Genomic DNA, 16,841 nt, shown 5'->3' on the forward strand with positions numbered 1-16,841 from the left:
AAAGCTTATTATGGCAAAGCTCAATCATCTTCCTTTTTGAAATTTCAACATTATCTCTCTAAAAGTTTGTTTCATAACTTATATTTTTTCCAACTCTTCCCTTAGACCATATGGTCACCTTCTCTTTATCTTCCAATTCTATTATTCTATTTCTATGTATGTTCTCTATACTAATTATATGATAGTGAAATAAGCTTACATGCTTTCATGTCACAGCTAAAGAAATAGTTTATCGATATAAGGGTTACATACAGCAAAACACTATTCCAAGAAACAATTATAGGTATGATACCTATATAAGTATAAATATGCAGATACCTTTAAAAGAAGGAAAGAAACAGAAGATGTCTACCATTATTCCCTGAATATTCCTTTCCAGCAAAGAATCCAAGCTATTAATACAATCCAGATGCACAATGAAGACATATTCACTTTTCACTTTCCCCGAATCAGGCTATTAATCTCGGAAAGATTTTGCGCATATTATTGACCTTCCTATCCTTCGTTGTCAGTTGACTTCAGTCCACAAAAGCAATATTCTCGTAAAGTGCACACACAGACACACACAGACAAGCATGTATACCTATGTAAATGAATGTCTGTTTTCATGTTTCTAAATAATAAAATTGTGTGTGCTTAGTTTCTCAGAATTATAAGTGACTTGCTCTGGAAATAGTACAATGCAAAGTAGTAACAAAAGATTATCCTGCTAATAAAGATATTTATGATTTGCAAAGCAGTGGTAGTATTTGCACAGATTTATTGTGTTTTAAAAACAAGTGATACAGACACAGATTTTTGGCAAGCTATTACCACTAAATGTGGTAACTAGTTTAGATATGGTTTGGTAGTTGCCAAGCCAAAGGGAGAATAATTTCTGAAGCTGTCCACTGACATTTTTAGCTTGGAACTTCAGTATCTACCCCAAAAAAGTCATAATGCTCCAAGATATCACTCTTATTTGCCCTTCTCTATAAAAGGAGAGAGATCCAATCACATCTGTTCAATCTATCAATATTTTTAAATGTTGCCCACCCCCAATTAGTTATCTCTTCTCTCTAAAAGAGGTTTTTTTTTTTTTTTTTTTTTAGTTAGGCAGAAGGGAGAGAAAAAAGAGAGGATTTCCTGATTTTTGTCTCAATCTTTTCAGCATATGATAGTTTCAGGATTTATCCAACTTCTGCCTAGAAATTTTCCTGGAATTTTGTTGTTGTTGTTGTTATAGTTCTCTTTCTCTTAATCTCCGCTGTATTCAATCATCCCCATTAGATTTTAGTAGGTTATGATGGCTGTATTATCTGAGAATCTTGGTGATTTATTGTTTACTTGGTTCTCAGTAAGAGTTGGTTTTTCCTTCTTCACTTTATTATCAGAATTGGTCACATGTCATCTGGTTGCTTTCCCAAGGAGAAAGTGGTACTGCACCTCCCTATCCATCTGGAAATAGCCAGCTCCATATAAATGTGAACAAAACTTACTTATATTTTTATGGGAATAAACTTTAAAAGCAACTCTTCAAGCTTCATCATATTTTTTAACTTTGAGTACTGGTTACAGGTCATATTTCTGCAATGATCTGTTGCCTGTCTATAGGAAGGATTATTATTATATATATATGGAATTTTGAAAATTATATAACTACAGAAATAGCAGACACAACTAATAATTGTGATTTTCCTTGTCCAGAATGAATACAAATTGTTTGTTATTTTGATTACCTGAATAGCACAAGCTTACTGTAATAAACTGCACAATTTCAATAAAACAAAGGAAAAATAGAATGATTTACTCTGTGATTTCCATAATTAATGATGATTATTTTTTTATTGACCGTTTCTAATATGTGTATGTATGTAAGGTTTAAGGTGTATAATACTTGTGCTTTTATGGCAGATACTTACTTTTACAAAAATTTAAATCCTTTCCCTTTTCCCCTAACTTTCCTATCCTCACTATCATCTCTAGGAAAATATATTAAAAAAATCATGACTTGTGAATATTCTCATCACTTTTTCCAAGCTCATCTTATTATACGTAAAGACTTCAATAATATCTTTTATCAACTCAACAAATCATATTATTATTTAATCTGATATACACATAAATGATGCCTAATAATTACTAATATCATTGTACAACATCATTTATTAAACTACATTCCCAGTGAGAGGCACTTTTCACTCTAAGAAATCATTTCTCTGCAGAATAATTGCTAGGCCAAACTATACATAACATTTTAATTAATGCCCATTACTAACTTAGTTTTAAAAATTTCCTGTGACAACTCTGTGGAACTGAATAATATGCTTTCAAATAAGTGATATAACTTGAGTCTGTATTACAACTGGGCCTATTATAGCAATTCTTGTCTAAAGTTCTTACTACAAGAGAACATTTCACAAGAAGGTTATAGAATTCCCAAGTGAATGATTTGCTATTTGTTGACCCATACACAACTGTATAACTGGAGATAGAAAGGTTTCTCAGTGTTACAAGTAATTTTTATTTTGGTAATAACTACCACTTTATAGACAGATAAATTGAGTTAAGATAAATATTGAAAATTTATAACAAATATGTAAGAAATCAACTTCTGAAATACAAGTCAGTTTTTCAATGAACTAAGGTATTTGCATGGCCATTGTCTCAGTGCCATTATGACATCCTTGTTCCTTAGACTGTATATCATGGGGTTAAACACAGGCGTCACAATCGTGTAGAAGAGAGAAAGCACTTTGTCAGTTCCTGCTGAGCCTTGGGTCTTAGGTCTTAAATATGTGACAAGGCCTGATCTGAAGAACAATGCCACAACCATAAGATGAGAGGAGCAGGTGGAAAAGGCTTTGCCTCGACTTGTGGCTGATGGCAATTTAAGGATTGTGGAGATGATTTTGCCATAAGAGACAAGTATCAACAGAAATGGAGCCAAAACAAACTGCGCAGCAACTGTGAAGACCAACATTTCATTCAGAAAAGCGTCCCCACAGGCCAGCTTGAGTATGGGAGGGATGTCACAGAAGAAGGGCAGAGAGAAAATCTGGCCTGTCTGGCCTATTTGGATTGGGATTCCACTGATCCAGGAGCCAGCCATTAGCTGGATACACACCTTGTAGTTCATGACTTGGAGAAGGCAATGGCAACCCACTCCGGTATTCTTGCCTGGAAAATCCCATGGATGGAGGAGCCTTGTAGGCTACTACAGTCCATGGGGTCGCAAAGAGTTGAACACGACTGAGCGACATGACCAGAGGATAGTGCAGAGGGCTACAAATGGCTGTGTAGCAATCATAGGCCATCACGGCCAAAAGGAAGCGCTTGGTGGCCCCAAGTATAAGAATGAAGCACATTTGTGTGGCACAAGCAACTAAAGAAATCATTCTTTGTGTCCAAAGACTCGTGAGCATTCTGGGGAGCGTAACAGACACATAGTAGATTTCCAAAAGGGAAAAATTTCCAAGGAAAAAATTCATGGAGGTCTGGAGACCAGGGTCTAGTTTTGTTATCAGAAATATGATCCCATTGCCCATCAAGATAATTATATAGATGAGTAAGAACAGTCCAAATAAAAACCCCTGGAGATGAGGAACATCAGCAAAGTCCAGGAGAACAAATTTCATCAATTTAGTGAGATTACCTTCTGGTGCTTTTTCTTGGTGTTGCATCTGTGAAAAGGCAGAAATGTATTATCTGCTTTTTATTTTTACCATCAAGGGTCAGTGCCTGTTTTATAAATCGTATCAGGATATCCATATTGATTTCTATGATCAATGCAATTGTTCCTAATTTAAGAATTTTATTATTTATGCATTTCTCCTTTCTCAGTTTATAATCCATGTGTTATCACCATACACTCTCCCTTGAAATATCTTTTAGGGCATTCTTTCTGAATACAGTCCAAAGTCAAAAAAGTTAAAGTGTTAGTCATTCAGTCTTGTCTGACTCTGTGATCCCATGGACTGTAGCCCACCAGGCTTGACTGTCCATAGGATTTCCTAGGCAAGAATACTGGAGTGGGTTGTCATTTCCCTCTCCAGGGGATCTTCCCCACCCAGGGATCAAACCCAGGTCTCCTGCATTGCAGGTGGATTGTTTATCAGCTGAGCTACCAGGGAAGCCCCAAATGCCCTGACCAGCACAGGCATTGGACAAACTGATAATCACTGAAGATAGACCCACAGTCTTGCTATGTTATCTCAGTTTTAAATACTTACATTATTTTGTGGCCGTGTCTCATGGCTTATGGGATCTTAGTACCTCAACCAGAGACTGAAGTGAAAGTACAAAGTCCTAATCATTGGACTTCTAGGGAATTCCCTTAAATATTTACATTTTTTGGCAATTTTGTATTTCTCTATAACTTTTCTTTACATACTTCAGTAGAACTGTTAATATAACAGAAATTATCTATTTTCAGCTACATATTTCAACTCTTCATTTCCCTCCCATCACTTGATGATCTTGATCATGCATGTTCTTATATACAATTCACATTATTAGGCAGTTTTTAATAAATGAGAGAATATTTTATTTAATTGTACATAGGGGAATAAAATACATATATTTCAGTAAGATATTATGTGGGGGCTATCAGAGGGTTTCATTCTGGAAAAGTCGTGTGGGAATAGATACAGATGGAAGCAATTAAGAGGGTCACTCTGGGAAAACAGGGATCACCGGGCTGTGTTCACTAGCTGTGTGAGATACTTCCTGTCATGCTTTACCCTGCACTCGGTGTGCCTCTCTGATGTCTTTGTTGTTCCTCAGAAAATAATAATAATTCAGGTAACAGTTTCACTTTTCTTGAGCTAGGATATTGAGATTTAGCAATGATGGATACATTGATCATTTGCGCATTGGTTTTGTGATTGCAAATCAGTGCTTATTTTTTAAATCATACTGAAGTTTGAATCCTAACTCCATTATTTATCATCTATTATATTAAGTAATTGTTTAAATTTTCTTTGCTTTCTTATTTGAGATAATTAGATATGAAATTATTGATAAATTACTTATCACTTTTAATATGTTTATGTATAAGTTATGGTCCTATAATTATAATTATTAATATGGTACAATGTTCTTAAATCTTTAGTTGCCAGGGTTGTAACACACTCCCTAGAAAAATTGTTTTGGGTAGAGCTATTGAGTTACTTGCTAATGATTACATTTTTGCATTTTTTTCCTTTCATCAGAGCCTGGAGTAGAATACGGTCTTAGCTAAATAAGGAATGAGACTCCTCTAGTACAGAATTTCAGAGTTTCAGGGCTGACTCTGCATTGTACCACTGTTAAAGTGACTGCCTCCTTAAATATTACACTCCAGGCATCACTTGACTCAACATGACTCCCAGCCCTGCTTCTCATTTCCCCATCCTTTATGTTTCAAGTTTTTCCACGCAAGCATAGTCTAAATATTGTGTCATGGACAGAAAATACAATCCTGACAAGATGGCCTGCAATCGAATCATGGCTTCACTTGCCTGCTTTGTGACAATGTGAATTGCTTAATCTCCCTGTGCCACAGATCACTTGGCTGTAAAACTGACTAACAGTTGTACCAACAGTTAGGACTGCTATATGAATTAATTCATTTGGTACATGCAAAGCAAATTAAAGATGTTTTGGCATTCATAAAAAGTCTATTCAAAAGCTAGCTATTATTTTTTCATTAAAAACTAAATTTTATTCTTCTAAATTTCACTCTCTGTCTTACCATTATGAAAAACTGCTCTCTCATTTACCTTGACTTTGTATCATATGGTTAATGAGGGAATAAAATAAGATATTAAAACAATCATCACAGTGATATAAAAATCCAAGACTCTTAGATGTGAATTCTCCAAGAATTTTCTGCCAGTAATTTCAATAATAGTATCACCTCCACTCTGTAGAACTAATAGGGAGAACACACACAACTTTGTAGCACACAGTGCTGCAATTTGGCTCAGTCCTTTCATTTACCTTTTATTTTCCCACTGACGTTACATGATCTGAGATGGAAGCACTGAGACTATTTTCCTACTTGGGAACAATATAGAACATAGAAAATGCTTGTTTACTTACTATGGTGTTCATTATTTGGTTCTGAAATTGAGAAAAGAAACAGACACTTTTAAAATTGTCAATCTGAAAAGGGAGAAAAGATTAATATACAAAAGAATACAATTTTAATCTTTATCATTTTATGAATAAAAACATTTAGTATGAGCAATTTCACCTATTACTTGAATAAAATTATTTCCAGTGCTATATAAAATACAGTTTGTAGTTGTACAGATGAGATATTTTGGTGATCAAATCTTGTATGACATGAAATAGGTAATATCTGAGTTTGAATTTTTCAAAGGTAGAACAAGGTGTATTTCAAGTATATTTGTATATCTGATAAAAATTAGCAATGTAATCCTTGAAAATAATTTAAAAACAACGTTGGACTTAAAGCTATCTTTATTATTTTATAAATCCTGAATTCTATAAGTTTCTTTCTTCAAAATAATTGTTCTTTGAACTCCTCAATGGTTGTAACTTTATTTTATGTGTTATGTTATTTAAAATCTCATTGTAATATCAAACTGAATAAACATATTTAACTTTTTTGATACAATATGTTGACTCAAATAAAGTTTTCTTTAATATCATCTATACCTAGACTTTAATTATTACATTTTTTGACATTTCAAACGGACTTAGTACCATTATTTATTATTATTTAATTGCAAATTTTATTTAATAGAATAAGAAATATATAAAAGATGCTTTAATGAATTGAAACATTTGCTACCATGTTAAAACTTAAAATTTACACATTTAAATGTTTAAATTATTAATTTTAAATTTAAAATAAGAATTAAACTTTACTATAATTATTTTCATATTTACCTTTCTTACTTGAGATGTTGCTGATTTTTCTCACTAGAGAAGATCAGAATATTTAAGTTCCTGTAACTGAAATTACCTGTTTCATCAAAATTATTCAACTGGACTTTAAATATTCTGTTCTTTCTATACATAAAGTGCTCTTTAAAAGTAGCTATCTCTACCCAAGGGATCTCTGCAACCTGGCACATTTAAATTTCCAATTTAAATCATCACTTCGTGAATTTTCTGACTTGCATTTTTTTTTTAATTTTCCCAGATAGCTCTCACTCTACTCAGAATATTTTTTTCTTCAGCCTCTAGAGGGACTAGAGGACACAGAGCATTTTATTTCTCAAATGTGAACAGGGTGCTAAGTAATATTATTTGCGGGCTCCCCAGGTGGTACAGCTGGTAAAGAATTGGCCTGCCAATGCAGGAGATACAAGAGGCCAATGCAGGAGATGCAACAGACAGAGGTTTGATCCCTGGGTCAGGAAATTCACCTGGAGTAGGAAGTGGCAACCCACTCCAGAATCCTTGCCAGGGGAATTTCATGGACAAAGGAGCCTGGTGGGCTACAGAGTCATACATGACTGAGCCCGTACACTCACAGCATTATTTGGGTTGACCCAAAACAGACATGCATCCAGTTCTTAACTATTATGAACGCATTATGCAGAGTCTCTGTATGTTTCTTGATACTTAGAGGACAGATCTGTGTAATAGTTATAATACATATTCTTATGGCAAATATTTTTATGGGCAAAATTAGTGTGTTATTGATTTCTTCAGCAACCTGAGATTTAGCTGATGAATGTATTAAACATACATCAAAATTTTAAAATTTAACCCAAGGTTAACCATAGTAGGAGAAAATTTTTCCTCTCTTTTGCAGCCTACCACCAAATTTTCCCAAATTTATTTTACATGTTCAAGGTGTGAATACTTTCAGACTCTAGCTACAATAAAATGAGAATCTGGAATAAGTCCAGCTGAGATCATAGGAAAGATGCTAAGCAAAAAGTTGGTGAGTTATATGTTTTCAAATATGGAGAAATTTCTCCAACATAAAGACTGTTTAAAATTAGAGCCAGTTTCTCATCACCCCACAAATTGGATATTGGTTCCTGCTGCTGCTGCTGCTAAGTTGCTTCAGTCTGTCCCACTCTGTGCGACCCCATAGACGTCAGCCCACCAGGTTCCTCCGTCCACAGGACTCTCCAGGCAAGAATATTGGAGTGGGTTGCCATTTCCTTCTCCATATTGGTTCCAATTATTTAGTAAATAGCGGTTTTTCCAGTACTCTTGCCTGGAGAATCCCATGGAGGGAGGAGCCTGGTAGGCTACAGTCCATGGGGTCGCAAAGAGTCGGACACGACTGAGCGACATCACTCACTCAAGGTTATGATTTGGAGAAGGCAATGGCACCCCCACTCCAGTACTCTTGTCTGGAAAATCCCGTGGATGGAGGAGCCTGGTGGGCTGCAGTCCATGGGGTCACGAAGAGTCGGACACCACTGAACGAGTTCCCTTTCACTTTTCACTTTCATGCACTGGAGAAGGAAATGGCAACCCACTCCAGTGTTCTTGCCTGGAGAATCCTAGGGATGGGGGAGCCTGGTGGGCTGCCCTCTACGGGGTCACACAGAGTCGACACGACTGAAGCGACTTAGCAGCAGCAGTAAGGTTTATGATTATGAAGAGAAAACATTTACAAGAGGGAACACATATAGCATGTGTCAGTGTGAGTGATTTGGAAGGTTAATTAAAAAGTATCAGCAGCCTCACGGCAAATATCACAGAAGGCCCGTGAGTAGTGGGTAGTGGGAGAGGCTTATCACGGGGACCGGATGTGATAAAGGACAGAAGGGGAGTGAGAGGCCAGCCAGGCTGAGCTCCTGCAGGAGCTCATCCAAGAAATAGCCAGTGCTGGGAAGGAGTTAGAAGACCTCGTGATTCTCAGAGTGCAGTATTATGCAAGGGCTTCTCGGGCGGCTCAGTGGTAAAGAATCTGCCTACCGAGGCAGGAGAGGCCAGGGCAGCCTGGCGGGTTGTCGTCCATGGCTTCTGACAAAGAGTCAGACACAGCTGAGCGACTGAGCATAGCTCAGCCCAATATCATGTGTAAATAAAGAAGCCTTCTCCTGGACTAGAATAGAAATTCCAGAAAAGGCTCAAATATACATGAACATTTGTCATTGACTAAAATAGCCAGTAAAGTAATGCTCAAAATTCTCCAAGCCAGGCTTCAGCAATAAGTGAACCGTGAACTTCCTGATGTTCAAGTTGGTTTTAGAAAAGGCAGAGGAACCAGAGATCAAATTGCCAGCATCCGCTGGATCATGGAAAAAGCAAGAGAGTTCCAGAAAAACATCTATTTCTGCTTCATTGACTATGCCAAAGCCTTTGACTGTGTGGATCACAATAAACTGAGGAAAATTCTGAAAGAGATGGGAATGCCAGAGCACCTGACCTGCCTCTTGAGAAACCTATATGCAGGTCAGGAAGCAACAGTTAGAACTGGACATGGAACAACACACTGGTTCCAGATAGGAAAAGGAGTACATCAAGGCTGTATATTGTCACCCTGCTTATTTAACTTACATGCAGAGTACATCATAAGAAATGCTGGGCTGGAAGAAGCACAAGCTGGAATCAAGATTGCTGGGAGAAATATCGGTAACCTCAGGTATACAGATGACACCACCCTTATGGCAGAAAGTGAAGAGGAGCTAAAAGCCTCTTGATGAAAGTGAAAGAGGAGAGTGAAAAAGATGGCCTAAAGCTCAACTTTCAGAAAACAAAGATCATGGCATCCGGTCCCATCACTTCATGGGAAATAGATGGGGAAACAGTGGAAACAGTGTCAGACTTTATTTTTGGGGGCTCCAAAATCACTGCAGATGGTGATTGCAGCCATGAAATTAAAAGACGCTTAAACCTTGGAAGAAAAGTTATGATCAACCTAGATAGCATATTCAAAAGCAGAGACATTACTTTGCCAACAAATGTTCATCTAGTCAAGGCTATGGTTTTTCCTGTGGTCATGTATGGATGTGAGAGTTGGACTGTGAAGAAGGCTGAGTGTCAAAGAATTGATGCTTTTGAGCTGTGGTGTTGGAGAAGACTCTTGAGAGTCCCTTGAACTGCAAGGAGATCCAACCAGTCCATTCTGAAGGAGATCAGCCCTGGGATTTCTTTGGAGGGAATGATGCTAAAGCTGAAGCTCCAGTACTTTGACCACCTCATGTGAAGAGCTGACTCATTGGAAAAGACCCTGATGCTGGGAGGGATTGGGCAGGAGGAGAAGGGGACGACAGAGGATGAGATGGCTGGATGGCATCACTGACTCGATGGACGTGAGTCTGAGTGAACTCTGGGAGTTGGTGATGGACAGGGAGGCCTGGCGTGCCACGATTCATGGGATCGCAAAGAGTCAGACACAACTGAGCAACTGAACTGAACTGAACTGAAAATAGCCTACCAATTTGGTAAGGCGTGGGCATTTAAAATCCCTGTTATTTGGACAATTGGGCAGCCTTAGAGGGAAAAAAACAATATACGTATTTTTGATAACTATCCCACAGCAAGATAAACCCTGAATGATACACAATTTTGTATATTTTATAGTGAAATGATGACAGTATTCTAAGAAATGGGTTTTATAATTTTGGAGTAAGAAAAGTTTAACTCATTAAAATTTAGAAGGCAAAAAAAAAATTTAGAAGGCAGTACACACACACAAATACAAAAAAAATTTGTAAAAATAAATGATTCTAGATGCTAAAATGTAGCAAACCCCATAAGTATCTAATATAATTAATATAATGGAAAAAAATTGTTACAACTAAAATCAAATAAAGCTCCTTCTTTAATACAGAGGAAAAGTCCAGAGTATAAATTTTAAAAATGGGTAAAACAGATGAATTAGCAATTCACAGAAGAAAATTATTCCTTCGACTACAGACAACAGCTTCATTTGTAGGAAAAAAATAAAAAGTAAATTGTAATCTGAATAATGATACAGTGTTAAAAATCTGAGACATTTTCCTATGCATTGTGTATGTGTGGAGAGGAATATCCAATTGACCAGTATCACAGTTGTGCTCACTCTTTGAGCCAATCAGTAAGCATGCATGCATACTAAGATATGCAGTAGCATGATATTGCGACAAATTTGTGCTTGGAAAAGTGTGAATATTTTATGACTTAATGAGCCTTGATTTTGATACTGTCATCTATTCTTTTTTCTCCCACAGTTATATATCTTTAAAATGTGTTCTATAATTTATCAAAAATTTCTAGTGCTTGAAAGTAGACTGGCTTATTGTGACCCAGAGCCTCTTAACCACAAATGAAAGTTATTTAATTGTTTTAGAGGTTGGAAAATTAAACTTGGCTTTAAGTATGTCCTTTTATAAAGATGTTGATTTATTTTACAAAGCAATTCTGTAACATCACCAGTCTTGAATCATATTTTTGTTGATTGATTACTACCTTTTTATAATAAAAGGTAATTCATCTTTCTAAATTAGTTTCATAAACAAATAAAAGCATAGCCAAAAGTAAGACAGTATTATGCCTTTTTCCATGATAGAATATGCTCATTAAATAAAATTTAAGAAATGGAATTATGTATATAGGTATGATAAATGGTGTTCTAAATACTGCTTTTTACCTTAACAAAAAGGATATGTACATTATGATTATGATTTGGTTTGCTTAAAAATATGCTTAATCCATGCTGTATGTAATTGCATTTTATTCATTTCTATAACTCCTTGGTTTTCCTCTGTGTGAAATTATCACAATTGCAGTCAATTCTAGTTTGATAAAGATCCGACATTGTGGATGATGTGAAATGAGCATTCTCAGATGCGTCCCTTGGCACACATGTGCACACATTTCTTCTGGTACATGGCTAAGGGTAAGCTTTTCTTGATGAAGGCAGGCTGTGTGCTAATATGCTGTACAATTCACACGCCAGCATCAGGGGAGAGCTTTCATTACTCCACGTCCTTTACGTATGTGATCGGGTTAGTCTTCTTGTTTATTTCATCCTTGTAATGAATGTGTCATTACAAATGTGTTCATTTGATTTTAATCTAGTTTTAATTTTCTTTTACTGGTTGCTAATGGGTTATTTCCTTCTTTTTTTCTGGGCATTTAGATTATTCTGTCTTGTGAAATGCATCTTTAAGTCTGTTGTCAATTTTTCTCCTGAATTTTTGATGCTTTTGATTTAGAGCACTCCTTTAACTATAGTGTATTTAAACATTTTATGTTGAAAAACTTCACTCTGAATACCAGTATTCCTTAGTCCAGGAAGTGCAACAGATTAATGTTTACATTATGACTAATAATTTTATCAAAAACACTTTTCTTGCACCAACGTCATGAAGTTAATAAACATTATCTTGGAAGAGACTCATTGTTATGCATTTTACTTAAGTTTACAAATTATCTGAGATTACATTTTAAAATAAATTTTGTGACGTGAGGGTCAAGCTCTCTTTTTATGTACCATTATTAATAATTAAATTAATATAATTTATTAAAATGCTATCTTTTCTACATTTTCTGCAGTATGAACTTTTGCTTATTCAAGTGTGCCCATGTTCTATAGTCATTCAACAAGTATTCTCTAAAGCTTTCCATATGCACTAATCTTTGCTAGCTGAAATCTTTTGGTTTTAAGTAAGTTGTAAGAATACAGAGGGAGACAAAATAGAATATGCATTATGAATTTTGGATGAAAATATTGGGAGGCCAATTAGATAGATATAATATACTATATTGTTTTAGTACTTTGGCTACATGATGCAGGGAGCCAACTCAATGTAAAAGACCCTGATGCTAGTAAAGATGAAGGCAAAAAGGAGGACAACAGAGTATGAGACAGTTGGATATTAATCATGTCACTGACTCAATGGACATGAAGCTGAGCAAATTCCAGACATAGTGGAGGACTGAGGAGCCTGGCATGCTATAGCCTATGAAGACACAGAGTCGGACATGACTTACCAACTGAACAACAACAAATCAAATAAGAGGTGAATTTTTGCTGACAGAGACTAGTCCATTTAATATGAGATCAGCAAAAAAATAATAATTTCTTATAAATACAAACACTAGGGAGATAATCTTGATATCAGAAAGTTAAGCATAAAATGGCAGGATCATGAGGATAATCAATTTATATTAACACAGGAAGAAAATTTTCAAATAATGTCTGATTAAGATAACTGTAGAACTAAGTGGGGGAAAGATCACTAGCTCAAAGCAGAGGATAAGATGTTAAACATTAAGGCAGTCATTTTCTCAAGGCTGTCATGACATCCTTATTCCTCAGAGTATATATCATGGGATTAAACATCAGGGTAACATGGTATAGAAAGGAGAAAAAAATCTTTCCTGTAAAAATGTTGGAATCGTGTCATAAATATGTAATGGTTCTGGGTCCACAAAATAAAGGCTCAACTATGGGTCTTCCCAGGTGGCGCTAATGGTAAAGAACTTACCTATAAATGCAGGAGACATAAGAAACACAGGTTCAATCCCTGGGTAGGGAAGATCCCCTGGAGAAGGGCACAGCAGCCCATTCCCATGTTCTTGCCTGGAGAATCCCATGGACAGAGGAGCCGGCTGGGCTACGGTCCACAGGGTTGCAGAGAATTGGACAAAACCAAAGCGACTTAGTACACACGCGTGATGTGTGGTGAGCAGGTGGAGAAAACTTTAGCTCATCCTGTTGCTGACAGCAACACTGGATGAAGAAGTGATTTTACTGTAGGAGCCAAGTGTCAACTGAAAAGGGATCACGACAAAAAATTCACTAATGGTACAACTACAGAGACTGACATCTCATTCAGAAAAACATCGCCACAAGCCAGCTTGTAGTTAGATCCAAAAATGACAGAGGGAAAATTGGCATGCTTGCCTTATCCTGACTGTAACACCACTGATCCAAGAGCCAAGTGTCATCAGCTGAATACACAGCTCCTGGTTTATAAGTAGGGGAAGTTGCGGAAGTTACAGTTGGCCACATAGCAGTCACGGGCCATAACTGTCAAGACCAAGCATGCAAAATTATATATATTTTTTCTGACTGTGAAGATTTGTGAATATTCTAGATTTCCAGGAAGGAAAAGTTACTGAGGAAGAAACACATGGAAATTTGAGAGCCTCGTCAACTCTGATTATAAGAGTATTGTTCTTGCTTCTCACCAGGATAATCACATAAAAAAGGAAAATATTACAAAGAGAAACACTCAGACAATGGGAATCAGAAAAATCGAAAAGAACCAGTGTTATCATTGAAATGGGATGTGCTTTTTGGTTGTGTCTGTGTGTGTGTTTGATGTTCTCTCTGTGAAAAGAGTGAAATCAGCAATTTTTATTTTTATTTTATATAGTAATTTTATTTTATGTAGTATAGCTATAAATATATATATTTGTTGTTGCTGTTCAGTCTTCTAGTCATGTCCGACTCTTTGCAACCCTATGGACTGCAGCACTCCAGGCCTCCCTGTCCCTCACCATCTTCCGGAGTTTGCCCAAGTTCATGTCCATTGCATCCGTGATACCACTCAACCATCTCATCTTCTGATGCCCTCTTCTCCGGCCCTCAGTCTTTCCCAGCATCGGGGTCTTTTCTAATGAGTCAACTGTTTGCATCAGGTGGCCAAAGTATTGGAGCTTCAGCTTCAGCATCAGCCCTTCCAATGAATATTGAAATATATGCCTTTATATTATATAAAATATATATTATACATATGTAAAAGTGCCTATGTACATATGTATCCTATATCCTATGATACATATGTATCATAATCTTAAATTTATCTCATTTGTAACTATTATTAAAGCCATTTTAGTCCTTTTTGAGACTAAAATGAGACTAAAGCCATTTTAGTCCTTTTTGAGACTTGACCAAACATTATATATTCTGGCTCTGTTTAGTTCATAACAAATGTGCTATTTCTTTCAAACATCAAATATTATTTGGCTGATACTGAAATTTCTGTTAGCTACTAAATATTCTGTAAAATGTTGGGAGGCAATAAGAAGAAATGCAGTAATTTTCTTCCATATATAGTTTTTATTTTCTGAATAAAATTTATTATTTTTGTGATGTGCATATTATTCTCTTCGTAATAAATCCATACTGCAAAAAAGTATAAATAAGTAAATAAGTCAGACATTATCTGAACTCCTGTCACTGTAAAGAAGCCCATTCTCTCTTCTAATACACATCCAGATCTTGCTGACATACACACACACCAACTAGAAAGATGCACATGTGAGATGTTATATGAATACATGGATGCTATCTTCCTTTGTTTTACAAAAATAGAGTTATATTTATACGTACATTTATGTACTTATTAAATGCCTGAAAAGCTTGGGATTTCCTCACTGGTGTGGCTCTAAAACATTGTCCTAAGAGACTGTGCAGCATCACATGGTAAACGGGCGCCCATGTCTACTATGTTCCAAATGAGAACAGCTTCCCTTTGCTTTGCTAGTGTTGTCTTTTGCAGTATTTAAAAACAGCTTTTAATAAACATCCTTGAAAAAACACGATTAACCATCATTCTTGGGCAAATACTTTTATGAGGCTTCAATGATATAGTTTTTGAAGTTAAAAAAAAAAATTCTACATATTTTTTTTAAAATCACTGTTCCCAAAAGATACAGAATTTATTCCAGATGATTAGAATAAAAACACCATTTAAAAAAAAACTGCTTTCACAGTGTATTACTTTCCTAGATCTATTGTAACAAATTATCACAAATTGAGTGGTGTAAGTAACAGAAGTTGACTTTCTCACATCTTTAAAAGCCAGTGTCCCAAATCACAGTGTTGACAGTGTTTTCCTCCACAGACTCTGAAGGGATGGTCACTCCTCACTTCTTGCAGCTTTTGATGGTGCCTGGCCTCCTTCGCTTCATGGCTGTGTCACTCCCGGTTGCTTCTTCCATCTTCACGTGATATTCTTCTATGTGTCGCTGCGTCTCTATTTTTAACTTAATCTCTCTTCCCACCTTATAAGAACTAAGAACAATGATCATAGGATATAGTGCCCTTTCCTTAAATTAAGATAATCTTATTTCAAAGTCCTTACCTGAATTACACCTGCAAAGGCTTTTCTTTTCCTAATAAGTTCAGGTTTGCAGGTTGTAACCTGACATATTTAAAGGGATCAACATTCACCCCAAAGCAGTTTATAGTTTAAATTCCTAATATTCCTAATACTAAGGAGACACTACAAAAGTAAACCTTGAAGCGACAAGCTGGAGGAAATGACGTCACTAGAGAACAATCAGCATTGAGGTAACAAAGGATCCTTTCAGGGTTTGTACTCTGAAAGAGTTATGGACAGTTGCAAAATAGAGAAAGAAGGAAAAACTGCAAGAAAACACTCAGATTCCCCTACTCCCACCAACTTGGATGCGGTTGTTATTTTCTCATCGTCTAAATCCAGTCGTAAGTACAGAAAATGACAGTGAATATGCCTGAAGGAATGGGAAGTTTCAGGCAAATTTCTTACAGGCATGACCATGATCATTGGTTATATTGCAGTTAACTATCATTTTATTGCTCAGGAAATCTTCTTAACTCACTCTTTCCCAGTGAGAGGAAAGATAGGTCTTCAGAATAGATCATTGCCATGGAGATAATTTGTGTTTTGATAACCCAGAAACCCTTAACTCTTTGAAACTAAGGTCCTTTCACATAATGTGAGATGGCAGTGATGACACTAACTTTCAGTTTATAGGAATATAGAAATAAACTAGATGATATTTTCTGATGTATTTACATGGGAAACATAGAAACAAATTGCTTCTGTAATTTCAAGCCTTCGCGTCAAGTTGATGATTTACTTAGTAGTTTCCTCAGTGCTACGGTGGTGTCTTTGTTCCTCAGAGTAAATATAATGGGATTCAACGTTGGGATCCAAACTGTGTAGAAAAGAGAT

At 36.1% G+C, this 16,841-nt stretch overlaps 2 protein-coding genes across 2 annotated transcripts in view; both read right to left on the reverse strand.

Annotated features, from left to right (window-relative positions):
* Positions 1 to 2,605: 2,605 nt before the first annotated feature.
* Positions 2,606 to 3,668, reverse strand: LOC106990697 (olfactory receptor 10AG1-like). Its single transcript, XM_015099018.2, has 2 exons — positions 3,233 to 3,668; positions 2,606 to 3,120 (listed from the first exon to the last, which is right to left on the reverse strand). Exons 1-2 carry the CDS (start codon positions 3,660 to 3,662, stop codon positions 2,606 to 2,608), a joined length of 945 nt encoding a protein of 314 aa, XP_014954504.2. The 5' UTR covers positions 3,663 to 3,668.
* An 11,271-nt stretch (positions 3,669 to 14,939) lies between these two features.
* The window catches only part of LOC121820746 (olfactory receptor 10AG1-like), a 45,443-nt gene continuing 43,541 nt past the window's right edge, over positions 14,940 to 16,841 (reverse strand). Inside the window, 1 exon segment of the mRNA XM_060395982.1 lies at positions 14,940 to 16,841. Within this exon segment, the coding sequence (XP_060251965.1) occupies positions 16,730 to 16,841 (112 nt within the window). The 3' untranslated portion in view covers positions 14,940 to 16,729.

Source organism: Ovis aries, chromosome 12 (genome assembly GCF_016772045.2).
Source record: "Ovis aries strain OAR_USU_Benz2616 breed Rambouillet chromosome 12, ARS-UI_Ramb_v3.0, whole genome shotgun sequence".
Lineage (NCBI taxonomy): Eukaryota > Metazoa > Chordata > Mammalia > Artiodactyla > Bovidae > Ovis > Ovis aries.